General features: G+C 44.0%; 1 protein-coding gene across 1 annotated transcript in view; it reads right to left on the bottom strand.

Moving 5' to 3' along the window:
* ryr1b (ryanodine receptor 1b (skeletal)) overlaps positions 1-19,748 on the bottom strand; it is a gene marked incomplete in the record, with an annotated part of 337,334 nt that overhangs the window by 12,229 nt on the left and 305,357 nt on the right. Inside the window, 13 exon segments of the mRNA XM_055895181.1 lie at positions 451-585; positions 692-838; positions 3,651-3,711; positions 3,932-4,108; positions 6,303-6,433; positions 6,957-7,262; positions 8,040-8,126; positions 9,090-9,258; positions 10,111-10,196; positions 14,453-15,562; positions 16,677-16,864; positions 17,388-17,469; positions 18,700-18,729. Of these exon segments, the coding sequence (XP_055751156.1) occupies positions 451-585; positions 692-838; positions 3,651-3,711; positions 3,932-4,108; positions 6,303-6,433; positions 6,957-7,262; positions 8,040-8,126; positions 9,090-9,258; positions 10,111-10,196; positions 14,453-15,562; positions 16,677-16,864; positions 17,388-17,469; positions 18,700-18,729 (2,709 nt within the window).

Below are 19,748 nucleotides of genomic sequence, written 5' to 3'. Positions count from 1 at the left end.
CGGTAGAGGGAGGGAGGGAGGGAGGGAGGTAGGGAGGGTGGGAGGTAGGGAGGGAGGTAGAAAGAAGGCGGTAGAGGGAGGGAGGGAGGTAGGGAGGTAGGGAGGGAGGTAGGGAGGGAGGTAGAAAGAAGGCGGTAGGGAGGGAGGGAGGGTGATTGAAGGTCAGTAACTCACAAATACATTTTCTAACTCGGCAAGTCAGTTAAGAACAAATTCTTATTTACAATGACGGCCTACCCCGGCCAAACCCAGACCAATTGTGCACCGCCCTATGGAACTCCCAATCACTGCAGGATGTGATACAGCCTGGATTCAAACCAGGAACTGTAGTGACACCTCTTGCACTGAGATGCAGTGCCTTAGACCGGTGCGCCACTCGGGAGCCCATAACTTTGGAGGACGATTGTTTCAGGTAATATCATCAGTAAAGCCACAGGAGATTTGACTCACGGTCATCATGTCATCACACTTCATGTCCGGTTCATCCTCGTCCTCGCTCATGTTGTAGAACTTCCTAAAGAAGTTGAAAGCCACGACGGTGTAGAGATACACCACCACAGCTAGTAGACCCACAGTCATCATCAGCTACAGAGGGAGAGAGAGAGATATAGGGAGGACTACAGTTAGATCTCGTATGTTTATTCACACTCGTGGGTCTGATGGGAGAAACTACATTTGACTGGGTGGTTACCTGTTTGCCGTTGTGTGTGACGGAGGAGAGGATGGTGCGTAAATCCTTCACACCAACGGCGATGTCCATCAAGTGACAGGCGTAGAAGAAGTTGTTGAAGTGTCCCAGCAGAGACATGACCATGTACCAGACTAGATAGAGGAACGTCTAGAAGAGGGCGTACAATATCAGTATTAGAGTTGCGAAGCTACCGGTACTTTACCAAAGTTACTGGAATCTTCAGTAATGTTGGTAATTAACAGAAAGTCTATGGTAATCTATAGTTACTTTGGTAATTTATACTTGAATAACTTTTTAAAAAACATATTCACATAAATTATATATTTTTTTATATCTGAGTTCGTGTTGTCCATGTGTTTCTAGTAGATAGACCATATGGTTCAAGAGAAAATAGCCTAATTAATGAAAAAAGCATCTTAATCAACAATGGCATTATTTTCAATTAACTCTGCAACTCTTCCAACTATTGCATTTTTTTTCACAAATGCCACCAGTTTGATGCAGAAACATTGTCCCCAAAAAATACATACTGACATAGTAAAATAAATAAAAGTGCATAAAAAATTACATGTTACTCGTTTCAGAAAACTAGGCGTATGTCACACGTCTCTACTTCACAGGAGAGGCATTTGAGTGTAAACTTTTTTTATTTTATCAAAATGCGTTTTTTTTTTAGGCAGAAATGCATTCTGGAACATGTGAACTTTCATGTGCCTTAATAACAAACGTGTAAATACAAAATACAATTATTAAATTACGAACCAAGTTGGTTTGGCCTCGGAAAAAGTGAGCAACCTTCCCACTAGCCATGATTGGCTGAGATAATGAGTGGGCTGGACATAACGAGAGATGAGTTCGGTCTGCCGTGTAGACCGAACTTCTGTGTATAATATGAGCTGGTCAGTATGTGTAGGCAATCCTTTCTAACGCGGCTTTTTTTGAAAGATATCACGTAGTAGAACTTCTGAAGTGTCGCTCTCCACTTTCTGGAGGAACGAGTTTTGAAATAAGTGGAATTAGATAGTGCGTAATATTGGAAGATTCTGGCGTTTGATTATGTAGATGGAGTCAAACAGAGAACTCACAGAAGGCTGTTGTATAAAACACCTGTTGTATAAAACACCGGATTACATCTTCAAACTAAGGGCAACCATGGCATCCGTGACAGAGGGGGAGAAGCGTCCGTCCATGTATAAGGGTAAGATAGCTAGCTACATTTTTAGATATTACAAATTTCTAATTCTGTCAGAAAGTCATTTTCATTTCAAGTTAATGTGTACTGTTAGCTAGCTAGCTTACGTTAGCCGGCTGGCTCGCTAGCTAACGTTACGTGTATGATCTGTGTAGTTATATTATTCGTATCTCAGAGCCATTTGCATTGCTAGTTATAGCTTAATGTTAGCTAGCTAACATTGAACCTGGTTGGTGAGCTATCTGCTGATTCATGCAGTAACGTCATGAGTTGGGATTATGGTTCATTGTTCAGCTAGCTAGCTACATATCTAAACAAAAGACTCCACTACGCAAGTAACTATTTCAATAGACTGTTTATGATGTCACTGTGACAACTGTCGATAGACTTAGCTGGTAAATTCGCTTTGGCTATCTACTCCGATTTTAGAGCGCTCTCATCTGAATGTGCCAGAGGGCAGAATAACTGATGCATTTATGAACGCTCAACACCCGTTGAATATGGCCGGTGTCTGTAAACCGTTGGCAAAAAAGCGCAATAAAATTGTTGCAAGCAGCACAGTTGCAGTCACCAACACTCTGGATAACATAAAAACAGCCTCACCAGCTTTGCTAGCGCGAGTAAAATGGTCAGAGTGAGCTGTTCTCTCATTTGTGTCTGGAAGTAGCTAGCAAGCTAGCCAACGTTAGCCATTTAGCTTGAGTGCTTGACTGCTGTTGTTAGGTCAGAATGCTCAGATCATCCCTAGTCCTCGGCCAGAGCATCCAGTGTGCGCACTGAACGCTCCGAGAGCGAAATGCTGAGTTTACGAATGGACAATCTGACAACGCTCTGAGTTTACAAACGCCCAGAGCGCACACTGCCACTCCAGATTAAATTTACGAACACACCCGTAGTATAAAACAGCCTTTAGTCTTGAAATCTTTGGTTGTTTAGTACACTACCGTACTCCTTCTGTTTAGCACATGGCCTCACATGTGAATCCTTAAAGAGCTGGGTGGGTCTAAGGCTTTAGAGGGTGTGAACGATGCTTAATGTGTGTAGACAAAGAAGAGCTCTCCAGTAGGTGTACCAAAACATTCACATTTTCTCAAAGTGAGGTCACAAGTTTATCAACTTTTAAAGCAGAATTACTTTCCCATTGTTCCTCAACTGCAGTGTATGATATATAATTGTCTAGCTCTGAGTCTCTACTTTTATCTAATGTTTATGTTTATCTAATGTTATCTAATGTCACATTTTCAAATTTTGCTACATCGGTCACATATAAAAGATATATATAAAAGATATTTCATGCTGAAACCCTCATATTAAACACCAATAGTATTCACTAAGTTGATGGTTGGAATTTAGGATAATGTTTCACAGCTTTGTCAATCTATTTTTTATTTAAAAATCATCTTATGTCATTAATTCATATATTTTACATTTGATAAGGCCACACAGAGGGCAAGATATACTTATAGACACCTGTACAAATCTGATGTACCCGAAAAATGGCCACTAAATGTCTCGTGACAGATTACATAAAATCCTTGAAAGATACCAACATTCTGGTAGTTTACTGTTAAACTTCAAAAGTCTCCAGTAATATACCCTCCCTTTGCAACCATAATCAGCAGCATAGGATCCGTACTACTGCAGTACTACAGCAATACCACAGACAGAGAAATGGCCAAGTACCACACTAGATACAGGAATGTCTAGAAAACTTCACCATTCACTGGACTTGTTACAATACTACAGCACGGTCCAGTATCGACTTACGTTGTCAGTGAAGACCACCCCGAACTTCCAAATCTGGTATTTGATGTCAATGGAGATAATCCTATGGAGAAAACAACACGTTTACTTCCCAGCAAACACACACAACTACCACATAACTACCTCACAAAGCTGTCTCAATGTTGACTTCAGATTCTTACAAGTTCAACCAGTTGTATGTGCTTGTACATTGCTTGTTTGTTGGGCAAATGATTTACTAGTGAATTTTGTATAATGTACTGTATGCTTTCTGCAGATCGGGTGGGGGGGGGTATTTTACGTACCAGCTTAACATGCCACTTTCTGGTTCGTGTTTCTTCTCTTGTGTCATGGCGCTGACGTCCAGAGAGGCCAGGTCCATCCCAAGCAGCTCTGCGATCCTCTCCCTACCGTATATGTCCCCGTACTTAGCAAGCACCTTTGTCTTCACAAACTTGTCCCAGTAGTTGTTAGGGAATGACCTGTGTGGAAAATAAACATACTTTGAGAGAAGGGTCAGGGTTGGAAGATGGGTGTATCAATGCTATCTTTTTATTCCTTTTTATATTCTCATTGAATCTAAAAGAGATGGGGGGTGTTTTTTTGTTTTGTTTTTACAATCACAAATAAAAGAGGTATTAGGTGACAGCCTTGTCTGGTTCCACCTTAAATCACTAAACTGATGTAACAATGAAGACGTTTACATGCACACAATAATACAATTATTGTGAATAGTCAGAGACATATAATAGTTAAATTTAAATGTTTACATCCTTTACAGGAAGAATGACTTCACTAACAATACTGTTTACATGGACACATCTAAAATCACACTACGTGATGGGACGCTACGTGATGGGACACTACGTGATGGGACGCTACGTGATGGGACGCTACGTGATGGGACGCTACGTGATGGGACCCTACGTGATGGGACGCTACGTGATGGGACCCTACGTGATGGGACGCTACGTGATGGGACCCTACGTGATGGGACGCTACGTGATGGGACGCTACGTGATGGGACGCTACGTGATATGGACGCTACGTGATGGGACCCTACGTGATGGGACCCTACGTGGTGGAACCCTACGTGATGGGACCCTACGTGATGAGAAGCTACGTGATGGGACCCTACGTGATGGGACCCTACGTGATGGGACCCTACGTGATGGGACCCTACGTGGTGGGACCCTACGTGATGGGACCCTACGTGGTGGGACCCTACGTGATGGGATCCTACGTGATGGGACGCTACGTGATGGGACCCTACGAGGTGGGATCCTACGTGGTGGGAACCTACGTGATGGGACCCTACGTGATGAGAAGCTACGTGATGGGACCCTACGGGATGGGACCCTACGTGATGGGACCCTACGTGGTGGGACCCTACGTGATGGGACCCTACGTGGTGGGACCCTACGTGATGGGACCCTACGTGATGGGACGCTACGTGATGGGACCCTACGTGATGGGACCCTACGTGATGGGACACTACGTGATGGGACGCTACGTGATGGGACCCTACGTGATGGGACCCTACGTGATGGGAAGCTACGTGATGGGACCCTACGTGATGGGACGCTATGTGATGCGACGCTACGTGATGCGACGCTACGTGATGGGACGCTACGTGATGGGACGCTACGTGATGGGACGCTACGTGATGGGACCCTACGTGATGGGACCCTACGTGATGGGACCCTACGTGATGAGACGCTACGTGATGGGACCCTACGTGATGGGACCCTACGTGATGGGACCCTACGTGGTGGGACCCTACGTGATGGGACCCTACGTGGTGGGACCCTACGTTATGGGACGCTACATGATGGGACCCTACGTGATGGCACCCTACGTGATGGGACACTACGTGATGGGACGCTACGTGATGGGACCCTACGTGATGGGACGCTACGTGATGGGAAGCTACGTGATGGGACCCTACGTGATGGGACCCTACGTGATGGGACCCTACGTGATGGGACCCTACGTGATGGGACGCTACGTAATGGGACGCTACGTGATGGGACGCTACGTGATGGGACGCTACGTGATGGGGCCCTACGTGATGGGACCCTACGTGATGGGACGCTACGTGATGGGATAAATGCAGAAAATCAGCAATAAAAACACAAATAAAAAAATTCTAATTTTAATTGTATTTTAATTTATTTATTTTTTATTGTTTTTTTTTTTAAGCCTATTTGGTTCTGGGTTTGGACATATACCTTTTGTATGTGAAAACTAATTCTAAGATGCATACTGTACTTTTTCTGAGCTCATCTTCATTCGCACATAAGATGGAGGCTTGCGCTGTTGACGCTGGCTAACGCGTAGATCAAATACACCGCTGTAATTCTGATGAACATGTTTACGTGTTTTTAATCATTCTAAAGATTTCTCAGAAAAAAACAGATGGTAAAACTTTCGTATGCTTACTTCAACTATGACCTTACACACCGATTAGGATAAGCAGAGTCGTGTGTTTACATGACTAATGCCATACTCGACCTACTGCCATAATCAGTTTATTAATATTGAATTATTAGTGTGTGCATGTAAACATACTCAGTGTCTTTCACCTGACTAGATAACTGATTCAAGGGTTAGGATTTAAATCAGATTCAGGGTTAGGGGTTAGAGGTCAAAGGTCAGGGGTCAGAAGAGTCTTACGGGGTGTTGAGCACCAGTCGGTCCCACTGGCCCTTGATGTCATCGTCTTCTGGTTGCTCGGTGACATAGAGACCATCAAACTCCAGCTTCCTAGCCAGCTCCTTCTCCCTCTTAAAGATGACCAGAGGAACCTGAAGGAAGACACACACCATCAGTAGCTGCTTCTCCCATGGGTGTGTGTGTTTATGTGTGTGTGTGTGTGTATGTGTGTGTGTGTGTGTGTGTGTATGTGTGTTTATGTGTGTGTGTGTGTGTGTGTATGTCTCCCGGGTGGCGCAGTGGTCTAGGGCACTGCATCTCAGTGCTAGCTGCGCCACCAGAGTCTCTGGGTTCGCGCCCAGGCTGGGCTGGGTTCGCGCCCAGGCTCTGTCGCAGCCGGCCGCAACCGGGAGGTCCGTGTGGCGACGCACAATTGGCATAGCGTCGTCCGGGTTAGGGAGGGTTTGGCCGGTAGGGATATCCTTGTCTCAGTATGTAAAAAATGTAATAAAATGTATGCACTCTGGATAAGAGCGTCTGCTAAATGACTAAAATGTAATGTAAAAAAAATGTGTGTGTGTGTGTGTGTGTGTGTGTGTGTGTGTGTGTGTGTGTGTGTGTGTGTGTGTGTGCGTGTGTGTGTGTGTGTGTGTGTGTGTGTGTAGAACACTGTACCTTGAGGCAGTTGTATCCGATGATACAGAGGAAAGCGATGACAGTGTGTGTGATGGCCAGCATGGACAAACAGGGCTGCATGTAACCTGTACTCTCCTCCAAGTAGAAAAAAAATGGTCCTTCCTCCTCATCGTCGTCATCACCACCGTCATCGTCACCACCATCGTCAAATGGATCAATCCCAGAACCACCCTCGTCCACAGCTCCGGAACCCTCGAACAACCCAGAACCCTCGAACGCGGCGGAGCCCTCAAACAGGGCGGACCCCTCAATGTCTTCTGACCCCTCCACTACATCATATCCAACCTTGTAAAACAGGAAGATTAGGTGAGTATAATATCATGTTATTACATATTCTTTTATTATATATTATATTATTATATATTCCACACTATATTGTATTATTCTATATTATTTTATTCTATATTATATTACATTATTATACATTACATTATATTATATTATTCAATATTATATTATATTATTATTCTATGTTATATTATTCTATATTATATTATTCTATATTATATTATTATTCTATATTATATTAGTCTATATTATATCATATTATTCTATATACAATTATTCTATATTATATCATATTATTCTATATTATATTACTATACATTATATTATATTATATTATTCTATATTATATTATATTATTCTATATTATTCTATATTATATTATTCTATATTCTATACTATATTATACATTATTACATTATTCTATATTCTATACTATATTCTACGTTATTATATTATATATTACATTATTCTATACTATACATTATAATATATTTAAATAATATACAAGTCAGTTAAGAACAAATTCTTATTTACAATGACGGCCTAGGAACAGTGGGTTAACTGGTCTAGGAACAGTGGGTTAACTGCCTTGTTTAGGGGCAGAAGGACAGATTTTTACCTTGTCAGCTCAGGGATTCGATCTTGCAACCTTCCGGATACTAGTCCAACGCTCTAACCACTAGCCTACCTGCCGCCCCATATTATATGATTCTATATTATATTATTCTATATTATTCTATATTATATTATACATTATTCTATACTATGTTTCACCTTGTAGAAGAGCAGGATGAAGTTGAGGGCGAAGGCGATGAAGAGAGCCAGGAAGCGCAGGTTATAGAAGTTACGAGACAGATAGTTCTGGTTGGAGACAGAGACACAGGTTATAGAAGTTACGAGACAGATAGTTCTGGTTGGAGACAGAGAAACAGGTTATAGAAGTTACGAGACAGATAGTTCTGGTTGGAGACAGAGAAACAGGTTATAGAAGTTACGAGACAGATAGTTCTGGTTGGAGACAGAGAAACAGGTTATAGAAGTTACGAGACAGATAGTTCTGGTTGGAGACAGAGAAACAGGTTATAGACGTTACGAGACAGATAGTTCTGGTTGGAGACAGAGAAACAGGTTATTGACGTTTACGAGACAAATAGTTCTGGTTGGAGACAGAGAAACAGGTTATAGAAGTTACGAGACAGAGAGTTCTGGTTGGAGACAGAGAAACAGGTTATAGAAGTTACGAGACAGATAGTTTTTTAATTTATTCATAATGTATAGATCATGATTGATAATGTATTGGTAATGTATAGAGCATGATTGAAAATGTATTGGTAACGTATAGATCATGATTGATAATGTATTAATAATGTATAGATCATGATTGATACTGTATTTATAATGTATTGATCATGATTGATAATGCATTGGTAATGTATTGCTACTGATTTATAATGTATTGGTAATGAATTGCTCATGATCGATAATGTATTGGTAATGTATTGATCACGATTGATACTGTATCGATAATGTATTGGTAATGCATTGGTAATGCAATGATCATGATTGGTAATGTATTTGTAATCTATTGATCATGATTAATAATATATTGGTAATCTATTGATCATGATTAATAATGTATGGGTAATGGATCGATAATGTATTGATAGTGTATTGACCATGTTTGATAATGTATCGATAATGTATTGATAATGTAATGATCAGGATTGGTAATGTAATGAGCATGATTGATAATGTATTGGTAATGTATTGGTAATGTAATGATCATGATTGATAATGTATTGATAATGTATTGGTAATAGTCACCATGAATTTGATCCTCTGGATCTCTAGCTCATTCCAAAGCTCATAGCCCTCCTCCGCAGGTTTCTTCTCCTTCTTTGCCTTGGTCTTCAATGTTTCCTCCTTCACTTCCGGTTCTTCCTCTTTTAAAACGGGCTCAGCCTCCTTCTCTGCCTTCTCTCCATTCTCATTGCTGGAGGACAACTCATCAATCAATCAGTAAGTCTGTCAGTCAGTCAGTGAGTCAGTCAGTGAGTCAGAGAGTCAGTCAGTGAGTCAGTTAGTCAGTCAGTGAGTCAGTCAGTGAGTCAGTGAGTCAGTTAGTCAGTCAGTGAGTCAGTCAGTGAGTCAGTCAGTCAGTGAGTCAGTCAGTGAGTCAGTCAGTCAGTCAGTCAGTCAGTCAGTGAGTCAGTCAGTCAGTGAGTCAGTGAGTGAGTGAGTGCGTCAGTCAGTCAGTGAGTCAGTCAGTCAGTCAGTCAGTGAGTCAGTCAGTCAGTCAGTCAGTGAGTCAGTCAGTCAGTCAGTCAGTCAGTCAGTCAGTGAGTCAGTCAGTGAGTCAGTGAGTCAGTCAGTCAGTCAGTCAGTCAGTCAGTCAGTCAGTCAGTCAGTCAGTCAGTCAGTCAGTCAGTGAGTCAGTGAGTCAGTGAGTCAGTGAGTCAGTCCGTCAGTCAGTCAGTGAGGCAGTTAGGCAGTCAGTCAGTGAGTCAGTCAGTCAGTGAGGCAGTGAGTCAGTCAGTCAGTCAGCCAGTGAGCCAAGGAGTCAGTCATTCAGTGAGCCAAGGAGTCAGTCAGTGAGTCAGTGAGTCAGTCAGTAAGTGAGTCAGTCAGTCAGTCAGTCAGTCAGTCAGTCAGTCAGTCAGTCAGTGAGTCAGTCAGTCAGTGAGTCAGTGAGTGAGTGAGCCAGGGAGTCAGTGAGTGAGTCAGTGAGTCAGTCAGTCAGTCAGTCAGTCAGTGAGTCAGTGAGTCAGTCAGTCAGCCAGTCAGTCAGTGAGTCAGTGAGTCAGTGAGTAAACACAATAATTAAAGCAATAAAGAGAAGACTCACTCAGCCTTCTCCTCCTCTGGGGGTGTCTCTTCCTCTGGTTCTGTCTCTTCTCTTTCTTCACCCTCTCCTCCGGACGTTGCTTCCAGCTACAACACACCACACACTGTCAACAACTGGCACAACACACTGTCAACAACTGGCACAACACACTGTCAACAACTAGTACAATACACTGTCAACAACTGGCACAACACACTGTCAACAACTGGCACAACACACTGTCAACAACTGGCACAACACACTGTCAACAACTGGCACAACACACTGTCAACAACTGGCACAACGCACTGTCAACAACTGGAACAACACACTGTCAAAAACTGGCACAACACACTGTCAACAACTGGCACAACACACTGTCAACAACTGGCACAACACACTGTCAACAACTGGCACAACACACTGTCAACAACTGGCACAACACACTGTCAACAACTGGCACAACACACTGTCAACAACTGGCACAACACACTGTCAACAACTGGCACAACACACTGTCAACAACTGGTACAACACACTGTCAACAACTAGTACAACACACTGTCAACAACTGGCACAATACACTGTCAACAACTGGCACAATAGACTGTCAACAACTAGTACAACACACTGTCAACAACTGGCACAATACACTGTCAACAACTGGAACAATACACTGTCAACAACTGGCACAACACACTGTCAACAACTGGCACAACACACTGTCAACAACTGGAACAACACACTGTCAACAACTGGCACAACACACTGTCAACAACTGGCACAGCACACTGTCAACAACTGGCACAGCACACTGTCAACAACTGGCACAACACACTGTCAACAACTGGCACAGCACACTGTCAACAACTGGCACAGCACACTGTCAACAACTGGCACAATACACTGTCGACAACTGGCACAACACACTGTCAACAACTGGCACAACAAACTGTCAACAACTGGCACAACACACTGTCAACAACTGGAACAACACACTGTCAACAACTGGCACAACACACTGTCAACAACTGGCACAACACACTGTCAACAACTGGCACAACACACTGTCAACAACTGGCACAACACACTGTCAACAACTGGAACAACACACTGTCAACAACTGGCACAACACACTGTCAACAACTGGCACAACACACTGTCAACAACTGGAAGAACACACTGTCAACAACTGGAACAACACACTGTCAACAACTGGCACAACTCACTGTCAACAACTGGCACAACACACTGTCAACAACTGGCACAACACACTGTCAACAACTGGCACAACACACTGTCAACAACTGGCACAACACACTGTCAACAACTGGAACAACACACTGTCAACAACTGGCACAACACACTGTCAACAACTGGCACAACACACTGTCAACAACTGGAACAACACACTGTCAACAACTGGAACAATACACTGTCAACAACTGGAACAATACACTGTCAACAACTGGAACAACACACTGCCAACAACTGGCACAACACACTGTCAACAACTGGAACAACACACTGTCAACAACTGGCACAACACACTGTCAACAACTGGCACAACACACTGTCAACAACTGGAACAACACACTGTCAACAACTAGTACAACACACTGTCAACAACTGGCACAACACACTGTCAACAACTGGCACAACACACTGTCAACAACTGGCACAACACACTGTCAACAACTGGCACAACACACTGTCAACAACTGGAACAACACACTGTCAACAACTGGTACAACACACTGTCAACAACTGGAACAATACACTGTCAACAACTGGCACAACACACTGTCAACAACTGGAACAACACACTGTCAACAACTGGAACAATACACTGTCAACAACTGGAACAATACACTGTCAACAACTGGCACAACACACTGTCAACAACTGGAACAACACACTGTCAACAACTGGTACAACACACTGTCAACAACTGGAACAACACACTGTCAACAACTGGTACAACACACTGTCAACAACTGGAACAACACACTGTCAACAACTGGAACAATACACTGTCAACAACTGGAACAATACACTGTCAACAACTGGAACAACACACTGCCAACAACTGGCACAACACACTGTCAACAACTGGAACAACACACTGTCAACAACTGGCACAACACACTGTCAACAACTGGCACAACACACTGTCAACAACTGGAACAACACACTGTCAACAACTAGTACAACACACTGTCAACAACTGGCACAACACACTGTCAACAACTGGCACAACACACTGTCAACAACTGGCACAACACACTGTCAACAACTGGCACAACACACTGTCAACAACTGGAACAACACACTGTCAACAACTGGAACAACACACTGTCAACAACTGGTACAACACACTGTCAACAACTGGAACAACACACTGTCAACAACTGGAACAACACACTGTCAACAACTGGTACAACACACTGTCAACAACTGGCACAACACACTGTCAACAACTGGCACAACACACTGTCAACAACTGGAACAATACACTGTCAACAACTGGAACAACACACTGCCAACAACTGGAACAACACACTGTCAACAACTGGCACAACACACTGTCAACAACTGGCACAACACACTGTCAACAACTGGCACAACACACTGTCAACAACTGGAACAACACACTGTCAACAACTGGAACAATACACTGTCAACAACTGGTACAACACACTGTCAACAACTGGAACAACACACTGCCAACAACTGGAACAACACACTGTCAACAACTGGCACAACACACTGTCAACAACTGGCACAACACACTGTCAACAACTGGAACAACACACTGTCAACAACTGGAACAATACACTGTCAACAACTGGAACAACACACTGTCAACAACTGGAACAACACACTGTCAACAACTGGAACAATACACTGTCAACAACTGGCACAACACACTGTCAACAACTGGAACAACACACTGTCAACAACTGGAACAACACACTGTCAACAACTGGAACAATACACTGTCAACAACTGGCACAACACACTGTCAACAACTGGAACAACACACTGTCAACAACTGGAACAACACACTGTCAACAACTGGAACAACACACTGTCAACAACTGGCACAACACACTGTCAACAACTGGAACAACACACTGTCAACAACTGGCACAGCACACTGTCAACAACTGGAACAACACACTGTCAACAACTGGAACAACACACTGTCAACAACTGGAACAACACACTGTCAACAACTGGAACAATACACTGTCAACAACTGGAACAACACACCGTCAACAACTGGAACAACACACTGTCAACAACTGGAACAATACACTGTCAACAACTGGAACAACACACTGTCAACAACTAGTACAACACACTGTCAACAACTGGAACAACACACTGTCAACAACTGGCACAACACACTGTCAACAACTGGCACAACACACTGTCAACAACTGGAACAACACACTGTCAACAACTGGAACAACACACTGTCAACAACTGGCACAACACACTGTCAACAACTGGCACAACACACTGTCAACAACTGGCACAACACACTGTCAACAACTGGAACAACACACTGTCAACAACTGGCACAACACACTGTCAACAACTGGAACAACACACTGTCAACAACTGGAACAACACACTGTCAACAACTGGCACAACACACTGTCAACAACTGGTACAACATCCTCACAGTCTATCATGTATAAATAATATACAAATAACATAACTAAGGTGGTGAATTTTTTCTTGACCATGTGGCCGGACCAGGTCAGTTTAAGTGGTTAGGAAAACATATACATTTTTATAATACAGTGCCCTCTGTAATTATTGGGACATTTACATATTTTCTTTTTTTTTTGACTGTATACCTCAACAGTTTGAAATCAAACCATGAGTATGAGGTTCAAGTGCACACTGTCAGCTTTAATTTGAGGGTATTTTCATTCATATCGGGTGAACCGTTTAGAAATTACAGCCCTTTTTGTACACAGTCCCCCCATTTTAGGGGACCAAAAGTAGTCAAACCAATTCACTTATATGTGTATTAATGTATAAAAGAACGTGTAGTATTTGTTCCCATATTCCTAGCACACAATGATTACATCAAGCTTATGACTTTACAAACTTGTTGGATGCATTTTCTCTTTGTTTTGGTTGTTTCAGATTATTTTGTGCCCAATAGAAATTAATGGTAAATAATATATCGTGTCAATTTGGAATTTGATTTCAAATCTTAACTTTTGGAGTATAGAGCCAAAAGAAGAAAAACTAGCTGCACTGTTCCAATAATTACAGAGGGTACCGTAACATAATAAATAAATAATAATAATATATAAAACTATCATGGGTGTTTACTAACCAGTTTCCTCTTGAGCAGTGGGGTTCCCTCTGGAGTGGGAGGCTCTACAGTTGTGGTCTCCCCAAAGTCTCCCAGCCCCCCAGGGGTGTCGAACCCAGGCATCCGTCCTCCCTCCTTCTCCTCACCATCCCCTCCCTCCTCTCCTTCCTCTCCTCCTCCCACGTCTCTTTCCTCTCCTCCGTCTATCCCTTCCTGACCCTCATCGGCACCTGGCTCAGGTGGCAGTTCGTCATGCACCTCATCTTGCGTTGGGTCCGGCATGCTGGCCAAGAGCTCAGTCACCGTGATCTTCTTGGCACCCTCTACCAGTTCCCCTCCAAACAGGGTGCTCCAGATCAGCATGAAGAAGCCCTTACACACACTGTAGATGAAAGACAGGATACCAAACAGGATGGTGTAGATGAACGTGGCCAAGCCCACCACCATATCCTTCAGAGTCATCTTTCTAAGCTTGCGGTAGCGCCGCCGCAGATTCTTGAAGGTGAACATGTTGAAGAAGTTCACCACGCTTGTCAGGAAGTCAGAGAACGCCGAGCTGGACTCGGGAGGCATCTCTTCTCCATTTTCGTCCAACTCTCCTCCTCCTCCTCCTTCTTCCTCTTCATCCTCTGAGTCTACCACCTCCTCTTCCTCCTCCTCAGAAATCTGTGAGGCGATGTTCATCTCAAAGATGGTGTCCTCGCAGAAGTTGACAAACAACTCCATCTTCTCGCTCTCCCCGCCCTCGTTGACCACGTCGAAGATGAACTGTCTCTTGGACTCTCTGACCTGCGGCATCTCCCACTGGTTCCTGTTGGCCTCGCTGATCTCAAAATAGATCCTCTCGATCTTCCTGCTGGCTCCCATGATCTCTATCCGGCCAAGGAAGGGTCTAAAGTAGTTGAGGACGCTCTCGGCTTGCTCAAGAAAGTTCTGTAGTCGCGTATCGTGGGGTACGTGCTCAGACAGGTTGGTGAGCAGTACGGCGATATTGAAGCCGATATCCTTGGCCGGCTCCTGGAAACGGTCGGCAAACTCCTCAAAGTTGATCATCTCGTTCTCGTCGGCCTCGGAACAAGACAGAAGGAACTGGATCTCAGACGGAGAGTACTGCTTCTGGCTGTCCATGGCCTGAAAGGAAGCAATCAATTAATTCATTGAAACGTAAATTTGCCTCAGCCATGTGAGTACAACAACACGCACATTTAAAACACAATAAAAATCTGTGTATTTCCATGGTCCATGTTTTCCTTTTGGCAAGTGAGTGGGCAGCTAGGGAAAGATTGTCAGGACATACATTGGGAACTCCAAGGGCACAAAATAGGAAAATACATTCATGTGGTGCCTTGAAGTGTAACCACTTAATGTCCATGCCCTCAACAGAACCACACGCCATGTAGTCAACCTGAAACGAGCCCATTGGCTTGATAATGAACACAGCTGACCTCCATAGGCTCCTTGGTTAGTCATTCAGCTGCTGGTTTCCCCTCACTCAAGGGGAGAGGACTGAGGGAGCGTATAGCTCTGTTTTGGGAACTTAGATTTTATGAACGCTTAAGTTTGATTTTTGAAGAGATGATTAGATTGTAACTTTATAGGCAATAAAAACTATTTTGTTTAGAATTGACTTTGTCTCATGAGCTTTTTTTTTTTTACTAGAAACCTAGTCTAGCTCTAGTCAGTGGCATCACAATACAATGCATATACACTGAATACAAAAACCTTCTCTTTCCACGACACAGACTGACCAGGTGAAACCAGGAGAAAACCATGATCCCGTATTAATGACACTTGTTAAATCCACTTCAATCAGTGTAGATGAAGGGGAGGAGACGGGTTACAGAAGGATTTTTAAGCCTTGAGACAATTAAGAGACATGGGATTGTGTATGTGTGCCTTTCAGAGGGTGAACGGGCAAGACAAAAGATTTAAATGCCTTTGAACGAGGTATGGTAGTAAGTCCAGGCGCACCGGTTTGAGTGTGTCAAAAACTGCAATGCTGCTGGGTTTTTCACGCTCAACCGTTTTCCATATGTATCAAGAATGGTCCAACACCCAAAGGACATCCAGCCAACTTGACACAGCTGTGGGAAGCGTTGGAGTCAACATGGGCCAGCATCCCTGTGGAACGCTTGACACCATGTAGAGTCCATGCCCCGATGAATGGAGGCTGTTCTGATGGCAAAAGGGGGTGCAACCCAATATTAGGAAGGTGTTCCTAATGTTTTGTACACTCAGTGTATACCTTGTAGAAGTCCTTCTTGGAGATGAGGCCACGGGGATCGGTCACGTAGTCTCGGAAGGCGTCAGACCCGGTGATGTCCTTCAGCTTGAGGAACATGTCGAAGAACTTGAGGATCATCTCCACGTTGCTGGAGGACTCCACTAGCATGTCCACCATCTGACGGGCGATGGTGCCGTTCACCACGTTGCCTAGCGACAAGGATCGTCCCCCCCAAAAAAAGCTCATTTGGTTAAAAGCAAATTACAAAGAAGCAAAGTAGAGACTTACAGCACCTCAAATATATTCCAAAACTAGCAGAGAATGTTTAAAAATATAAGCTATTATAGTCTCCAGATATTTCTGGAACTGTTCCTGTAGAAAAATGATATTCCAAGTACAAATACAGTAAAGTACACACACTTAATTATTAAGGGTAAAAACATGTTTTGAGCAAAATAGTGTTTTTTTTACACACAATTGCAAAAAAATTCAAAGGTTTGACAATTCAAAGAGTTGGTCTGATGGTGCACTCTGATGTCATCGGCCTCACCCGTTGTTTGTGGGAACAAAATGTCACCCCCCCCCCCCCACCCCCACTTGTGCTATGTCAGAGGACTCCTGGACCACCTATATTGAGATGTGCCATTTGTTAAGTAAATCAGGTGTTAAATGAGGTTCTAGGGAGGCTGGAGTGGGTCTTTAAGCACCATATCTGGGACCAATGGCTTTTACCTTCCAGTAGAGACAACAGCATCACCACCATGTCTTTCTGCAGGTCCAGGAGTTCCTTCAGCAGACCAATCTGACTGGAGTCCTGCAATAAAGAATGGACACGTACACAAGCATAGAGAGAGACAGTTGTCTCATAAGAATATAATCGTTATTTGTTTCATTAACCATTACTTTGTGTGTCACTGTCCACTGCTAAATATCACAGGTCATAACAGATCTTACAGAGCTGAACCCTGGGCTAAGTTGTGTCCTTAATGAAACGCTTCTTTAGGCCAAGCAGTGGACTAGGTGTAGGGAATCAGGTGACAGAGAGCTGCTGGCACAGAGAGGAAGAAGGTGAGACTGACCTCACCTCGTAGTGGGTTCTACACCTCACCTCGTAGTGTGTTCTACACCTCACCTCGTAGTGGGTTCTACACCTCACCTCGTAGTGGGTTCTACACCTCACCTCGTAGTGGGTTCTACACCTCACCTCGTAGTGGGTTCTACACCTCACTTCGTAGTGGGTTCTACACCTCACCTCGTAGTGGGTTCTACACCTCACCTCGTAGTGGGTTCTACACCTCACCTCGTAGTGGGTTCTACACCTCACCTCGTAGTGGGTTCTACACCTCACCTCGTAGTGGGTTCTACACCTCACCTCGTAGTGGGTTCTAGACCTCACCTCGTAGTGGGTTCTACACCTCACTTCGTAGTGGGTTCTACACCTCACCCCGTAGTGGGTTCTACACCTCACCTCGTAGTGGGTTCTACACCTCACCTCGCAGTGGGTTCTACACCTCACCTCGTAATGGGTTCTACACCTCACCTCGTAATGGGTTCTACACCTCACCTCATAGTGGGTTCTACACCTCACCTCGTAGTGGGTTCTAGACCTCACCTCGTAGTGGGTTCTACACCTCACTTCGTAGTGGGTTCTACACCTCACCTCGTAGTGGGTTCTACACCTCACCTCGTAGTGGGTTCTACACCTCACCTCGTAGTGGGTTCTACACCTCACCTCGTAGTGGGTTCTACACCTTACCTCGTAGTGGGTTCTACACCTCACTTCGTAGTGGGTTCTACACCTCACTTCGTAGTGGGTTCTACACCTCACCCCGTAGTGGGTTCTACACCTCACCTCGTAGTGGGTTCTACACCTCACCCCGTAGTGGGTTCTACACCTCACCTTGTAATGGGTTCTACACTTCACCTCGTAGTGGGTTCTACACCTCACCTCGTAGTGGGTTCTACACCTCACCTCGTAGTGGGTTCTACACCTCACCTTGTAATGGGTTCTACACCTCACCTCGTAGTGGGTTCTACACCTTACCTCGTAGTGGGTTCTACTCCAGAATCGATCCTGGGTTTGCATTTGAACAAATAACACAGATATGCATTTTAAACATCTCATCTCAGGTATCATACACATCATACACATAATAGACACAGAGATGAACAGGTAGACCGACCCATATGGAGGTAGACTGACACATATGGAGGTAGACTGACACATATGGAGGTAGACTGACACATATGGAGGTAGACTGACGCATATGGAGATAGACTGACACATATGGAGATAGACTGACACATATGGAGGTAGACTGACGCATATGGAGATAGACTGACACATATGGAGATAGACTGACACATATGGAGGTAGACTGACACATATGGAGATAGACTGACACATATGGAGGTAGACTGACGCATATGGAGATAGACTGACACATATGGAGATAGACTGACACATATGGAGGTAGACTGACACATATGGAGATAGACTGACCCATATGGAGGTAGACTGACCCATATGGAGGTAGACTGACACATATGGAGGTAGACTGACGCATATGGAGATAGACCGACAAAGAGAGAGATGTGGAGACGGAGAGACAGACAGTGAAACATGAGACACAGACAGACAGACAGACAGACAGACAGACAGACAGACAGACAGACAGACAGACAGACAGTCAGATATGGAGATAGATAGACATTTACATTTACATTTAAGTCATTTAGCAGACGCTCTTATCCAGAGCGACTTACAAGTTGGTGCATTCACCTTATGATATCAAGTGGAACAACCACTTTACAATAGTGCATCTAAATCTTGTAAGGGGGGGGGGGGTTAGAAGGATTACTTTATCCTATCCTAGGTATAGACAGAGAGAGATGTGAAGATGGGGAGACAGACAGTGAGACACGAGACAGACAGACAGACAGACAGACAGACAGACAGACAGACAGACAGCTTTGGAGATAGATAGACTAAGAGAGAGATGTGGAGATGGGGAGACAGACAGTGAGACATGAGACAGACAGACAGCTCTGTCTAAGAGAGGAGGGGAGACACAGTACTGAGCTGACCAGCAT

Source organism: Salvelinus fontinalis, chromosome 33, assembly GCF_029448725.1.
Source record: "Salvelinus fontinalis isolate EN_2023a chromosome 33, ASM2944872v1, whole genome shotgun sequence".
Classification (NCBI taxonomy): domain Eukaryota; kingdom Metazoa; phylum Chordata; class Actinopteri; order Salmoniformes; family Salmonidae; genus Salvelinus; species Salvelinus fontinalis.
Note: the sequence above shows the minus strand (reverse complement) of the source record. Positions and strands in the feature narration are given on the sequence as shown.